Genomic DNA, 16,090 nt, shown 5'->3' with positions numbered 1-16,090 from the left:
ATTAATGAAGCTTAAGTAACACTATCTCCTTCGTGTAAGCCATTCATTTAACTAGTGTCAAGTATATTCATCTGGACTAAATATATTGGTGTAAGTACTTCTTTGATTAAACTGTTACTTAGAATTGCTTTTAGACAAGTGAACACTACATATATTTGCAGAACAGTTCACTCTCTGTAGATCATTTAAAATGACTACCTTTAACGAAGCTGGTTTGTATTACTTCATTATTCTGGTGCCTTCACCTCAGTCACTTCCACTCACTTTCTCTACTGACTTGACAGGAGTAAGCATCCAAATGTTGAATTTTATTAAATGTTTTGCTACAAAAACGTGTAAGTGTTGCAGAGTATCAGCAACACATTAACATAAAATGATATATAATGTATGTTTGTAATTATGGGAGAGATCATAAATCTTAAACACCCATTGGTTTAGAAATTAAATAGTTCTACTTAGTTTTCCCTAAATTACTCCAAATTTCTGAAATTTACCATTCATCTGGGTATGTTGTGACTACCCCAAGGATAAATTTTTTAAATGACTTGGCTTTCAAAAATGCAATTAATAAAATTCAAATGCAAAAGTGCCATTAGGTCTTTAAAATTTCAGCCCATTCCCTATTGCCAATAAGTCTATGGATATATACCATTTCAGTTAATTGCTTTTATAAACAGTTACTAAATTTATTTTTCTGCATCTTTCTAGAAGACCTTAATTGTTCTGGCAGCTTTATAGGAAAGCTATTTTAACTTTTAATAAGTCTGAATTTCATTCACCTTGCTACACTTATATTAACCACTTATTATTACATTTTAAAAACGATATGGTTTTGGACTCTTTAAGCAACAAGAAGTTTCAACATTACACTCCAACCCCTCCTCCAGGTAAATGGCACAAGGCCTTTAAAACATTTCTATTTACAATCCTGGCAGCTGAATGGCTTAGTCTTGAGATTACAATTAGATTCTCATCAATTTTCGATTTGCCAATGATATAATATTTCCATCATACATCCTAATGTCTTCTACTTCTTTTTCCATTGTTATATAAAATATTTTCCCCCCTCCTCTTTTGTGTGGGCATCTCTATTTTTTCTTCAGAGTTGATTTAAATTGTTAATACCTAATTATAGAATCTATTACATTGTAATCATTTTTTATCTGTAGGTTAACCTAGTTCTAGGGAAAAAATGGTGTGAAGCTTCATGTGTTTGTAGTTCCCATCAGCTAACAGAGTACGTAATATATAACAGTGTACAAAAAGCTTCACCTCTTGAGGGCAATGATTCATCTTAAAGAAGCAGATACTGTAGAAAGAAAATAGTATTTGCAAAAGTTTTATTTTAAAGGATCAAAAATAAATACTGCACATATACACAGAGAAAATCCACTGATATTTATGTTCTTCGATGCACACTTTCAATACATGGCACCTTCATCTTCTTTATTGAGAAAATAAACTGTTATGGGTCCATAACTGGTATGTACAGTCTCTGTGACTCTGGCAAATAACCAGGAGCCAAGTCCATATAATAAAGTTGGAATACCTAGAAAACAAATGAATATGTATAAACATCAATGCTTATTAATCATGCAAGTTACTAATCACATATAACACTCTTCAGCAATGTTAACAAATTACAATGTGGTAAAATATAAAAATACTACTCAACATTGACTCTATGATTATCTTAAGGGCTCAATTTCATCAACGTGGAACATGATGGCAATTATGTGAGTCCAGAGGTTTTCATACTATAGACAAGGTGGGTATAAATGTTAATTCAAGTACTTCATAAATTCATTATCCTTGAATAATCATGAAGTAATTCTATATTCTTTTCATAAATAAGAAAATGGAGAAGAATACTCATTAATTTAGTTGTAGATACTCCTGATTATTAGCCTTGAGCTAAAATTACTAGGTTAACATTACTGGGTTTTTGAGATGGAGTCTCACTCTGTTGCCAGGCTAGAGTGCAGTGGTGTTATCTCGGCTCACTGCCACCTCCACCTCCTGGGTTCAAGCGATTCTTCTGCCTCAGCCTCCTGAGTAGCTGGGACTACAGGCACGCGCCACCATGCTCAGATAATTTTGTACTTTTTTAGTAGAGACGGGGTTTCACCATGTTGGCCAGGATGGTCTCGATCTCTTGACCTTGTGATCCCCCTGCCTAGGCCTCTGAAAGTGCTGGGATTACAGGTGTGAGCCACCACACCCGGCCAACATTACTGTTCTTTAAGTTAGTAGTAACACTAATGGCTGAAGTAATTTTTGTGCAACTTAAAAGAAGCTGGGTCAAAGAGCTGTCTTTAAAATCTAAGGCAAAATCTAACTCCAAGTAAGATTTCAGTACAATAGGCATGAGAAAAAAACTATTATTCAGCTTTTTTTCAGTTGATCTGAAAACAACCTTGTTTCAGCCAATTTGAAATCGATATACAGTAGACTCCAACATGTGTTTCTTCTTTGGAATTGATAAGATTTTGTTGCTTTGAGATTAGTTGCCATTTGTGATAAACAAAACTAAACACACTATCCAGAGGTATGCATTAAGCACTCACTTGCATATAAGACTGTTGGACACAAAACAAACTTTCACAATTCCTATCTTTTTAAAGGTACTTATTTAAAATCAATGACTACTAACATATTAAAAATGTAATAAAACCATAGGCACATGAATCAATAACAAATAGTATGCTCTGGACAAGCATTAATTTTATGCTCTTTTGAGGGAAATGGGCAGAAAGTGATACTTTAAAAGGATAGCTGTACATTTGGAAAATCACTTACTTTCTAGTAATAAAGAAAGCGGCCGGGCACTGTGGCTCATGCCTGTAATCCCAGCACTTTGGGAGGCCGAAGCAGGCAGATCACCTGAGGTTGGGAGTTCGAGACCAGCCTGACCAAGATGGAGAAACCCTGTCTATACTAAAAATACAAAATTTGCTGGGCGTAGTGGTGCATGCCTGTAATCCTAGCTACTCAGGAGGCTGAGGCAGGAGAATTGCTTGAACCCAGGAGGCAGAGGTTGCAGTGAGCCGAGATCACACCACTGCATTTCAGCCTGGCGACAAAGAGAGACTCGACTCAAAAAAAAAAAAAAGAAAGAAAAAAAGCAACACATGCTCTGGACTAATCATATTGCTAAATTTTTGTCTTATTTTTCTGCAAGAATATATTTGCTGTGTTAAGCTCTTTTTGAGTGTGTTTGTTGAACTACTTTGTGCTTCTCCCTGAAGCTGCATTCCAGTCACTGTGATACCAGAGATTAATCAGGAGAAGCATCACATCACTAGCTGGTAATGAGGAGAAGAGGAAAAAAATGCCCATTCAGGCTAGAATCTCTCTATTTTTAGGAATATACTGGGTCACAGTTTGTCACCATCACAGGGTTCCCTGGAACTCCTATGAAACCTTAGTGTATCACCTTCTTTGCCCTGATAATGTCCAAAAGAATCTCTAAATACCTCAAGGGAATGTCATAAAAAAAATCCACAAAAAACTAGAATAATAAAGCTACTTATAAATCATTTAACCACAAAGAAAAAAAAAAGGCAAGTGGCACAGGGGTGGGAGGTGGAAAAAGAAGAATACGAACAAGCTAGGCAGAAATGAGAGAGAAGTAGAGGGAGTAGTTGAAATAAAAAATGAATTTAAAATGCAATATCACAACTTCAAAAGCTGAAAATCAATGGAATGAGGAAGAAAAAAATAGGCTCTAGAAGCAATTACTAGTTTTCTAAGCATACTGAGACTAAAATATATAAAATAGGCCTCTTAAACCAAGGCTAAGTATATAAATGTAAGGAATACCTGGTGACACTGACAATTTTGTTTTACAATATTTATCACAGTTATCAGTTAACATATTGATTTTAAAAATTCATACTTTTGAAAAATCATAAATACAGAAAAAAACAGTCAATATCTTTTCAGCTAAAATCAAGGGCTGATTTTTATTAAGATTACTAGCTTAATAACTATATTATATCTTATTAAAAAATAACCAGGAACCATTAGCAGTAATGCTGTTTGACAGGAGATGGAGTTATGATCTGAGTCAGAAATTCTGTATTTTTTCCCTTTGCTGTCTATTTAATGCAATCAGACTAATACTCAAAATGGGAAGGTTTGCCACCTATATAACTTATATATTACAAAATCTTCTTTGTAGCACAATCTTCTTTGTATGCTTTAAAGTCTGTAAGGTTCTATGGAAAATTCAATTTTTTCTGAAAAATTAAATTTATATCTGAAACATATAACATCAAAAGAACCTGAAAATCAGTTCTTTGCATAATAATTCACTTTGAGTCAGTTGAACAGTAGGTAAACCACTGTCAAATTAAGTACTTTAAAAAATTAGAATTCCTCAGTAAATCCCATTCATTCCAATGGTAAGTTGCTTTTCTTAAATCTCAATCTACCTCTCAGCAGGATACCTAGACTGGTAAACCATCAGTAAAATGTCAGCTTCCAATGAAGGGAAGACGGAGGAGAAAAGGAGCAAATGGGTAAACAGAAATCTTTATTATTTACAAAATGGAAAAATGAATTACTCTAGTAATTACTAATTTGGAAGGGAAGAAGAGGAACAAAATCCTAAGTATAATATTAATAGGGTATGTACTTGATCATCCAGAGAGACGACTGTACATCACAGAATAGGAAAGGACTCTATTATCTAATTCACATCCCCTCTACCTTCAGACAAAAATTAAAAATAAATGTTACCAGATGTGTTCACCACTTTAAAATATTTTTAAATTTCCTTTATCAGTATATCCCAATTTGTATTAAAGCATGCATGAGCAAAAAGTTGTCCTTTTTGCTTAACTTAGAACTCTTACTCTCATTTTACCAGGATTTTTAGAATGTCCAAAAGACCATACATACCATTAAATCACTCTCTCACTTTAAAAAACAAAACAAAACACACTACAACTGTTGTTTCTTTCAACTTTAAAAGGTTTTACTTTTCTATGTGTGGAATGTTCTGAGTATCCACTTTTTTTGGATGTCTTAATATCTATATCTAAAAGAGAGGCCCCTAATCATTAAGGTGATCTTAAACAAAATGTTAACACTAAAAATGTGACTTTAAAGGAAAAGAAGGCATTTGGCTCATGGTTTACCTATAACCCTCCCGTTATGCTTTCCCTATTATTCTTTAGGGAAGAATGATTTCTTGCTTATGAAAATGCTAAAATAAACTTTACTTCTCGAATCTAGTTAACACTCCAGTCTTTCCAAATAATTTCGAATTGATTTTCCTAAGTCACCTCACCCTTCAACTTCAACCAGCCTCCAATGTAGTGGGCATGCTCTATACAGTCCATCAGTCAAATAATAAGAGGCATTTTTAAAGGATAACACTTTGCTAAATAATTTTCTCCTTACAGGACAGTCCAGTGGAGTAACGGCTCAAAAAGTCCATGACTGACATATATGTTATTATAAGCAAAAATACACAGACCACTTTTAACCTTAATGGACGATCAGATTATGTAATAGTATTACTAGCACGGCTGCGCAGGGCATAGTTTAATCCTGGCATTTAAAACCTGGCTGGGTAACATGTTTCATTCAGCTCCATGGCTAGATTTTGAATCACTGAAATCTAGATTGATTTTATACCAGCTATTAGTAAGTTCAAAACATCCTGAGGCCTTCTGTTTTCCCCTGACTTATTTCCATGTTCGTACCTCTTCTGTCATTAAACCAAAAGAAAATATACCCCTAGTGACAGTAAACACCCTCAGGGCATCTCCATGAAAACATACAAATACTAAAGACCTTTAAAAATATTTTAGGCCTAGTACCTCAGGAAGCGTTATGTCTGGTGAAAACCTTTGGTGCTTTTAGTAAAACAAACTTTGAATTCATATAAGGAAAACAAAGAAACTGAAAGAGTAGTTCCAGTTCTTGCAACATAATGCAGCCGCAAAGTGATGTTCACGGGAATGAGTCCTGCCATGCGGTAAAACGGGTGTCAACTTCGGAGCCACTTTCCAGGGGGCGTTTCCTGACGCCCCCTGGCTTAGTGCCCAGACAGGGGTCGTCCCTGGTTAACTTGGGCAGGACGGGAGGGCGGCCTGCTCCTCCCTAGGCCCGAGGATGCGCCCGCAGCAGGTGAACGGCTTCGGGAGCCAGGAGCTCGGCAAGCTGGGGACCCCTGGGCGAGGACTACAAAGGACCCAAGGCGAAGCCAGCGCCGGCAGGCAGAGCCGACCCCGGCGGGACTCCACCTGCCCGCGAGTGTTCGTCAAGTGCTCGGCCGCTGCGGGGCTGTCCCGGCGGGGCGGGCTTCACCGCGTGGTCGCGGCAGTCGCCACTCACCGAGGTTGACGACCTTGAGCGCCGTGAAGAAGCGGTTCTGCCGGGCCAGGTCCTGCCAGGGCGCCTTGGAGCAGTGGTACTTGATGAAGGGGAAGCAGCCCGTGCGCAGGACATGGTAGTTGGCGCCCTGCACCGGCCAGTTGAAGTGAGAGAGGCCGAACTGGTCGTTGCGGACGGCGCTGTAGGGCACGCAGAAGGAGGTCCAGTGCGGCAGGCGCCGCTGCAGCAGGTGCCGCGTCAGCACCTCGGAGGCGCGGGGCTTGCGGCGGGCGGCGGCGCGCGAGGCCCACGGCCTGCACAGCAGCAGGCGAAGCGCGACCTCGTGGGCCATCCGTAGGGCCTCCATGGCCCGCCGCGCCGGGGACGCAGGCGGGTGTCCGCAGCCGCCAACGCACAAGCGCGCCCCCGGGCGAGCGGCGGGAAGGCCAACGGGCGCCGCGCGGGTGCCCGAAAGCCCCCGGGGTGCGGCGGCGCGTGCGCACAGCGGTCCTGAGGCCTCCCGCTGGGGGTGGAGTCCGGGGGACAGGAGGCGTGACCTGCGCGAGGCGGGACCTGCGGGAGGCGGAGAGACACCTGCGTCAAAGGGCTGGTTTTGAGTGGCCTGGTATGACCTCGCGCCGTCATTAGTGACTCTGGGGCGGAGGAGGGATTCGGGCAGGTCTCATCAATTTGGGTCTGAGGAAAATTTAGGTGTAAAACAATTCAGTAACTTAACCACCTCCGCAAGGGGCAGAACTCAAACCCAGGTCTCCCTCCCACGCCCTGGGCTTCAGGGAAACTCTTGGGTGTCGTTGAAACACGACGAGGCGTCCTCAGGGAAGTGAGTAAGCAGCCGAGATCCCAGGTCTGCGTTGTTTGGTAAGGCCAGGAGCACTTTTGTGTGTAGGTCCTCGCTGTCGGGTTCACTGTTTAAAATTAGTCCCAGAGATTTCAAAATCAGAAGTTTATTTAAAAACCTCACGTGTCTCGGTGCAGCGTCCGAACACACAAGGCCACCTCCCTCTAAGAACCTGGTAGATGGACCAGGAGCGTCTTACCGACTTTTGTGGTCCTCAGTCACCCATTATCAATCCATTACTTTGGGAAAACCTTTGCTCAAACTTTGCGGCCTCTTGAGGCAATAACTTACAGACACACCTACTTTTAAAAAAGCATTTCCTCTTTTGTCCTGAACTCATTTTGTTTGGAAAGGCCATACATAAACAAGATGATGTGTCTGAAACCACCTTATGTAAATGAGGTACAGTAATTACGCGTTAAGCATCATATAACAATTACTATCGTTGCTAAAAACTCAAGGAGGATGTAGGATAGTATGGCGAAATTTTGTATTTCCCAGTTTTTTGTTTTGTTTTGTTTTTTTGAGACGGAGTCTCGCTCTATTGCCCAGGCTGGAGTGCAATGGCGCTATCTTGGCTCACTGCAACCTCTGCTTCCCAGGTTCAAGTGATTCTCCTGCCTCAGCCTCTTGAGTAGCTGGGATTTCAGGCGTGCACCACCCTACCCTGCTACTTTTTGTATTTTTAATAGAGACGCAGTTTCACCATATTGGCCAGGCTGGTCTCGAACTCCTGACCTCGTGATCCACCCGCCTCAGCCTCCCAAAGTGCTGGGATTACAGGCGTGAACCACTGCACCTGGCCTATTCCCCAGTTTTTATTGAACATTGATTGAGCACCCACCAACATATGCCGAATCTTGAACTTTACCTTACAGAATTTGAACTTGAACTTTACCTTATAGAACTTGGACTTTATAGAATTTTTTTTTTTTTTTTGAAAGGATCTCACTGTTATCCAGGCTGAAGTGCAGTGGCTTGATTTCGGCTCACTGCAAATTCCTCCTCCTGGGCTCAATCGATCCTCCTACTCTCAGCCTCCCAAGTAGCTGGGACTACAGGTGTGTGCCACCTACACTCGGCCACTGTTTTTGGTATTTTTTGTAGAGGTGGAATTTTGCCATGTTCCCAGGCTGGTCTTGAACACTTGGGCACAAGTGATCCCCCACCTCGGCCTCCCAAAGTGGTGGAATTACAGGTGTGAGCCTTTGCATCTGACCAAATTAAATTTTAAAAAACAGTGGAGTCCTTTTTCAAACAAAATCTGTTGAAGAAGATCCCCAACACATAAAATTGGTTAAAACTTATGCTTTAGACTGGGCGTGGTGGCTCACACCTGTAATCCCAGCACTCTAGGAGGCCAAGGCCAGTGGATCATCTGAGGTCAGGAGTTCGAGACCAGCCTGGCCAACATGGCGAAACCCTGTCTCTACTAAAAATACAAAAATTAGCCGGGCGTGGTGGCACATGCCTGTAGTCCCAGCTACTCAGGAGGCTGAGGAAGGAGAATCGCTTGAACCCAGGAGGCAGAGGTTGCAGTGAGCCAAGATCGTGCCATTGCACTCCAGCCTGGCTGACAGAGCGAGACTCCGTCTAAAAAAACAAAACAAAACAAAAAAAAACTTATGCTTTATAACTAAACATAAGTTCAAACATTGTTTTAACCTTTTATTTTACTTATTTATTTTTTAGGCATGCATTCTCACTATGTTGCTTAAGCTGGTCTAGAACTCAAGCCAATCTGTCACTTCAGCCTCTTGAGTCACTGGGATTACAGGAACCACCATGTCCAGCTGTAAGTTCAAATTTTTTATATTAACCTTTTAGGTAAATAAAAAACAAAACAATGAAACTTCAGTGTGTTGTTGTCTTGGATTTTCTTTTGTTTTGAGCAGAAAGGGGATTCATTGGAAGAAAAGTAGGTAGCCCAAATAGTAAACAAGAAGTCTAGAGAACTAGTCTCAGAAAATAGGAAGGAACCAGGAGAGTCTGAACAGCAAAGACATAGATAAGACCAACAGGAACTAGTCTGGCGAGCATGCCATTGCTGGCCCCACTGCCACTGAACTCTTGATCCTATTGCTTGCAAAATATTGAAGCTGGGGGTTGTGGTTGTGAAAGTGGATCCTTTGAATTGAGTCGTTCCTATCCCCAGCTAAAACAGTGGAAAAGCCAGTGGGGAGAAAGCACTCAGGACACATGACATTACTTCAGAAATGTAATTCTCTACAAATCCCACTGCTGAAACTGCCTGTTGTGACCTGAGACCAGTTTTATCTGTAACTGCTGAGATAACTTGCTGCAACTCTAGAATTAATTCTCCCCACTGCCTTACCTATTGAAGCTTGCCAGCTCCTCAGAACCTTACTAGTGCCAATGAACTTTCTCAAAGAGCACTATGTAACATTTTTCTGTTTTATAAAAGCTCCAACCGTCTCTTCGCTCTTCGGACATATTGAAGACCACCTGGTCTGTGTGTATATACCAAATTGCAATTTTTCCCCCCAAAAAAGTGTTAAATTTAGAGATTAATCTCTGTATCTTTATTTTAACTTCAACATAGTGGCAGTTACAGCAGACTCAGTATCCAGTTTATTTCTGCATCTTCTGTTTTGGTTGTACACTATCAAGAAAATTCCGATTTCTTCAGAGAAGTAGATACAAATAAGAGTGGTTTTTAAATTATTCATCTTGAAATCCGGCCATGTGCTTCAATTACAAAAATGGCAGCAGGAGATTAATTATGAGATCTACACTGAAATGACTTAACCTCAAATTAATGTGTGGGCAGTTTGCAATATGTTAAATTTTGGCATTATCTGTCTTTTGGCAATATAAAAATCTTTTTTAAAAAAACATGAAATTTGAATTGAACATGTGCAGAATCCCTGAAGTATGTCTGAGAAACCCTAGGTTCTGTGGCATATGAGATGAAAACCACTGACAAAGAGGACCAGATATTACATATGTTCACTGCATTTTTGCATCAAGAAGGCTTGGGAAAAGGGCTACCAAACTGAAGGACTTCTGTTGGTAACAACTCTCTTGGCTAAACCTCATCAGCAGTGAAGGTTTCTCTTAACCCGAGCCTCTTTCACTATCTCCCTTTCTTTTCTATTCTAAGGTAGAAAGTTCCCTCAAAGAGAGACAAAAATGGTGGGCCACACCCCATATTTAAGAGTGTTTGAATGAAACATTCCCTTACCTAAAGATACAGAGATGGAGAAAATAACATCTCTTCTGACTTTAAGATCATTTGGTGCCACTTCCATAATTGAAATAAGATAATTTCTCAAAACAACAGCAACCAACCCACAACTCAGATCACATGCTTGATTTTCTTTTCCGTTCCAATTCTTCATGGCTGTGAAACAGGGACCTAGGGATGTTGCACTCAAAAGCCTAAGTTGATGTTTTTTTAAAAAATTGTATCCTATAATTAAGAATGCATTAAATAAATACATTTTTCCACATAGCATACAGAAACGGCATCTCTCTTAGAAGGAACCCCTTAAAATGATTATAAAGACTGATACTGTGGACAGCATTTAGCATGTGCACACATACTTCATGCTGCTCCTAGAAGGGACTTTGCATTCCTGTTTTTGTTTTAAAGGCATGTAGAACATTGTAGGTGCCTAGAACATATTAAAAATGAATTTTAGGCTGGGTGTGGTGGCTCTTGCCTGTAATCCCAGCACTTTGGGAGGCCGAGGCAGATGGATCACCTGAGGTTGGAAATTCGAGACCAGCCTGACAAACATGGAAAAACCCCATCTCTACTAAAAATACAAAATTAGCCAGGTGTGGTGGCTCATGCCCGTAATCCCAGCTACTTGGGAGGCTGAGGCAGGAGAATCGCTTGAACCCAGGAGGCGGAGGTTGCAGTGAGCCAAGATTGCACCATTGCACTCCAGCCTGGGCAACAAGAGCGAAACTCCATCTCAAAAAAAAAAAAAAAAAAAAAAAAGAATTTAATAAAATTGATAAATTGGGATAGTTTAAAATTAAAATTTTCTATTCATCAAAAGCCATATGAAGAGACTAAAAAGGTAATTCATAGAGTGGAAGAAGTATTTGCAATACATATATCTGATAAAGCATTTGAGTATCTAGAACACACTCATACAAATCATTAAGAAGAAGACAATTCAATGGAAAAATGAACAAATATTTTAATGGACATTTTATAAAGAAGAATAACCAGTGGTCCAATAAACAGGTAAAAAGTGCTTGATTCCAATAATTATCTGAGAAATAGAAATTAAAAACCTCAATGCAATACCATTACACACCTACTAGAATGGTTAAAGTAGAAGAGACAGAAAATACTAAGTATTGGTTAGGATTTGGAGTAATTGGAACTCTTATACATTGCTGGCCCCCATTTTGGAAAAATTTTTGGCAGTATAGTGCTATGTATATAATAGCTGAATATAGGCATGCCTTATGACCCAGGCGTAACACACCTAGATCTGTATTGGTATTGGTCTGCTTGGGCTGCCATAACAAAATACCACAGATTGGGTAGCTTAACAGAAATTTATTTCTCATAGTTCTGGAGGCTAGGAAGTCCAAGATCAAGGTGCTAGCCAATTGGGTTCCTAATGAGGGTTCTCTTCCTGGCTTATACATGGCTGCATTCTCACTGTGTCTTTGCATGGCGGAGAGAGAGCTCTGCTGTCTCTTCCTGTTTGTTTGTTTGTTTGTTTGTTTTATGGTTTTGAGACAGAGAGTCTCACTCTGTTCGCCCTGGCATGCAGTGGCACCATCATAGCTCACTGCAGCCTGGAACTTCAGAGCACAAGCAATTCTCCTACCTCAGACTCCTGAGTAGCTGGGACTACAGGCACACACCACCATGCTCAGCTATTTTTTTTTTTTTTTTTTTGTAGAGATAGGGGTCTCACTATGTTTCATTTATATATGGTGTAAAAGTAGGCAAAAACTCATCTATGCTATTAGTGTTAGAAGGCAAGACAGTGATTAGTTACCCTTAGCGGAGTGGGTCTAGGGGGAAGCCTGTGACTAGAAGGAACATGAGGACTTCTGAGAATTATTCTCTTTCTTGATCTGGATCCTGGTTGAATGAGTATATTCACTTTGTGAAAATTATTTTAACTGTACACATTTGATATGTGTATCTTTCTCTTTCTTTCCTCCTTTCTTTTTATTTTCTCTTTTTCTCTTTCGAGGCAGTATTTTGCTGTGTCACCCAGGCTGAAGTGCCATGGCATGATCATGGCTCACTGCAGCCTCTACCTCCCAGGCTCAAGAGATCCTCCCAGCTCAGCCTCCCAAGTAGCTGGGACTACAGACCTGAACCACTATGCCCAGCTAATTTTTTGTATTTTGTATTTTTTGTAGAGACATGGTCTCACTTTGTTTTGCAGGCTGATCTTGAACTCCTGGGCTCAAGCAATCCTCCTACCTCGGCCTCCCAATGTGTTGGGATTACAGGCGTGAGTTGCAGTGCCCAGCTGATATATATACTTTTCTATATGTATATTATACTTCAATAAAAAGTTTGAAACAGAAAATGAGTTCTACAGGTAGTACTATATATTAACACATCCTGTTGTTATCATTCATTAAGTATCTGCAGAGAACATGTCACTGTGGACTTGACCCAGATCTTATCCTGTACATGTATAAAACAGTTATTCTCATGTTGCTTTTTTGATCTTACTGTGAGATCCTGATTTAGTCATATATTTCTAAGTGTGATTTAAAACAGAATAGATTAGGGATGTAGTATTCAACTCACTGCTATTCCCAGAGGGAGAAGTGTAGGAAAGTTACTGGGTGCCTATGTCAGCAAGTTGGTAAAAGATAAAGGAACTATGAACAAGAGATAGAAATGTTTACATTTAGGATTTTATTTTAAATTTCTACTTTGAGGCCTAAGGGCCTTTGGTTCCATGAAAGAAGGACCATGGAGAGGATACTGTCCCATTCATATTCCAGCATGCTTTAGAACTTGAAAATAGATACTCACAGGAGCCACAGACATTGGTTTTCTAGAAACCCAAATCTGCTTGGTGGCTCAGTGCCCTCTAAGCCATGCTCAGCACCAGGAGAGATGGCTTCAGAGACCCCTGCAGCTGGATGAATGTTCATTAATTCTCCCCCACTCCGCCAGTGGCAAATGCCGCTCCCTGCTCCGTTCCTGTATCCTTGTGTTGCCCTGGCAAGGACAATATACATTGGCTTTATGCAAAATTATCCTCATGGAAATACTGAGTTATGGCAGAAGTCGTTAGGAAAGGAAGGAACTGCTATATTCTTATCTAGATCTTCTTGAGTCTTTCTGTTGAACTGATTGAGGTTCTGAAGGCCCCCAAGGAGTAGGCTGCTGTTACAGAGTGGCAAGAAGAATTATTGTAGTAAAGCACTTTACTGTTAACATAGTGGGTATAGACTTCATCCAAAAGCATCTCATGTCTCAACTACTGTCAGTGTTTCTCTTTACTGGAACGTAGACTTCCTAAGGCCAGGGATTGATGTCTATTTTATTAACTTTTGTGATCCCAGCACCTAAAACAGTACTTGGCATATGGAAGGCACTCTACTTGTTGAATACATGAGGGGTATGGGGGAAAGTGGGTGAAGTGAATACAATCAGTATGTTTGAAAGATGTTGGAGAAAGGAAGTTACAATATGTAGGGTCAGTGGTTTTAACTAAAATTTTAATTTTGATCGTTGGAGAGATTAAACTGCAGAATAGGTAAGAAAGGTATCCAAGGTCATATATCAGAATCAAGACTAAAAATCCTGTCCTCCTGGCTTTCAGTGTGCTTTTCGTTAGGAAACAGTTCTACTCCTGAAGCTGTCCTCTTAGGTTTAGCAAGAGTTCTGGACAGAAATAGGGTTACAATTAAGCATTAATCAGGCTGCACTTCGGCCGACTTCCTTGTGACTGAAAGTCACACAGCACTACGTACTGACCACTTGCATCCCCACTGTTCCCACAGATGGGATTTCTGACTGTAGAATCATAAGGCTTTTCTTTAAGAATTGCTTAAGATGTTTTTCAGATCTCACATTCCAGTGAAACAGCTGACACCAACCAGTTTGAAGACCTCCACAGAGGAACGGAATCACTATGAGAATCCACTTTCTTCATCTCTCTGTCTCATGGCTTCGCCTTGCACTGTTTGACCAATCAATGTTCTCCACACTTTGGTCTGCTCTAAAACCCTTAAAAACCCAGCCCAGCCCCAAACTCCTAGGTGAGACAAATTTGAGATTTCCTCCCATCTCATTCTTTCTCTGCTATACCCCAGTCCTAGTGTCTTGGTGTATTACCTTGCTGCGCACATCAGGCAATAGAACAATTATGGTTACACTCCCAACTCCTGCTGTGAATGCTGATACTCTGGAATCCGGAGGCAAGGAGACATATTCGTGACTTTTTTTTTTTTTTTTTTTTTTTGAGTTAGGGTCTTGTTCTGTCACCCAGGCTGGAGTTCAATGGTGCGATCTCAGCTCACTGCAGCCTCAACCTCCTAGAATCAGATGATCCTCCCTCCTTAGCCTCCTGAGTAGCTGGGACTGTAGGCACATGCCACCACACCTAGCTAAGTTTTTTATTTTTTGTAGAGATAGAATCTCCCTATGTTGCCCATGCTGGCCTTGAACTCCTGGGCTCAAGTGATCCTCCTGACTCCCAAGATGCTGAGATTTCAGGCATGGGCCACGCTGCCCAGCCTATATTTGTGACTTTTAAAATCTGATAATGACATATGCTGATAGATAACAGTCTATTTTATGGGCATGTTTCCAATATCACAAATCCTCATATGTTTGGGGAAGTATTTGAAAACATAGCCAAATAAATTCACCTTGTCACATGGGTCATAGTTATGATTCCATCTTCATAAAGTGAGCCTTGTTTTATCAACAGATACATTCATGAAAAGCATGTGACATTTTGGTAACATGAATAATTTTTTTACACCTAATCCTGAAGACGTTTTGGCTTCATTGCTGATCTTCAATGACAGTGGCTCTTAGCCCTTTAGCTTTAACTGTCTCTGCCCCCTCCCATACCCCATCTCACTGACAAGTAGTTAATGATCTATAAACAAATACTGAAATGCCCTAAGGGGACCCTCAATTTAAGGAGTCCTTGAATCCTGTGATAATGGAAATACAGTAGTCCACCAGCTGATTTACGATTTGTCAGTTTAGGTTTTTGAAGGGAAGTTCCACTGGTATTTTCAGATGGTAGAGGTTTTTAATTTACTGCACAATAGCACTAGACTTTCTCTATTTTTTTCTTTCAGGAGAAAACTTTCAAAAATGCTAACCTGCCTTTGCAGCTCCATTGTGTGAAATACCACTTTGTGTGTGCACATTTCAGTTTCTTAAGCAAAAAGTGGCTACAGAGGGTATTAATCTCCATGTAATGATATCTACCAGTTTCTAGGTGTTTATGTTATTCTAGGTGCTTTACACCTACTGTCTCATTTAAACAACACTCCAGAGCAAGGTTTCATTTTCTTCATTTTCAGGCTGAGGGAATGAAATGTCAAAAGTCAGAGAGGGTAATGTGGTTATTCACAGTCACAGAGCAGGCAGGTGGTGGAGCTGGGATTTGAACCTGTAAGAGCTGGACTCAAAAACCCATGCTTTGAACACAAAGACTCAGGAAATAGCATTCTAGACCCAAAATACAATCCAGTTCACCAGAAATCTATCTGGCTGAAAGTAAATTTTGGGGCATGCATGATGACTCAAAAAGAATGACTTTGGCCGGGCGCAGTGGCTCACGCCTGTAATCCCAGCACTTTGGGAGGCTGAGGGGGCGGATTACCTGAGATCAGGAGTTTGAGATCAGCCTGAGCAACATGGTGAAACCCCGTCTCTACTGAAAATACAAAATTAACCGGGCGTGGTGA

The 16,090-nt window shown here is 40.6% G+C and overlaps 1 protein-coding gene and 1 long non-coding RNA gene across 3 annotated transcripts; one reads left to right on the top strand and one right to left on the bottom strand.

Annotated features, from left to right (window-relative positions):
- Positions 1 to 1,323: 1,323 nt before the first annotated feature.
- On the bottom strand, positions 1,324 to 6,814 carry C7H15orf61 (chromosome 7 C15orf61 homolog). 2 transcript variants are annotated; one of them, XR_012415091.1, is made up of 2 exons: positions 5,832 to 6,814; positions 1,324 to 1,549 (listed from the first exon to the last, which is right to left on the bottom strand). XR_012415091.1 is itself a non-coding variant. In XM_005559887.4 (2 exons), the coding sequence occupies exons 1-2, from the start codon at positions 6,692 to 6,694 to the stop codon at positions 1,422 to 1,424; spliced, it is 474 nt and encodes a 157-aa protein (XP_005559944.1). In that variant the 5' UTR covers positions 6,695 to 6,814; the 3' UTR covers positions 1,324 to 1,421. The 2 variants fall into 2 exon arrangements, 1 of the variants encoding a protein (XP_005559944.1); XM_005559887.4 differs by having other exon boundaries at positions 6,349 to 6,814.
- A 10-nt stretch (positions 6,815 to 6,824) lies between these two features.
- LOC135971828 (uncharacterized) lies at positions 6,825 to 9,038 on the top strand. The gene is made up of 2 exons (XR_010588126.1): positions 6,825 to 6,952; positions 8,879 to 9,038. It is a non-coding gene; the product is annotated as an uncharacterized lncRNA (long non-coding RNA).
- Positions 9,039 to 16,090: the final 7,052 nt, after the last annotated feature.

This window comes from Macaca fascicularis, chromosome 7 (assembly GCF_037993035.2).
Source record: "Macaca fascicularis isolate 582-1 chromosome 7, T2T-MFA8v1.1".
In the NCBI taxonomy this organism is placed as follows: domain Eukaryota; kingdom Metazoa; phylum Chordata; class Mammalia; order Primates; family Cercopithecidae; genus Macaca; species Macaca fascicularis.
The sequence above is the reverse complement of the archived record's forward strand: the minus strand, read 5'-3'. Positions and strand labels throughout refer to the sequence as shown.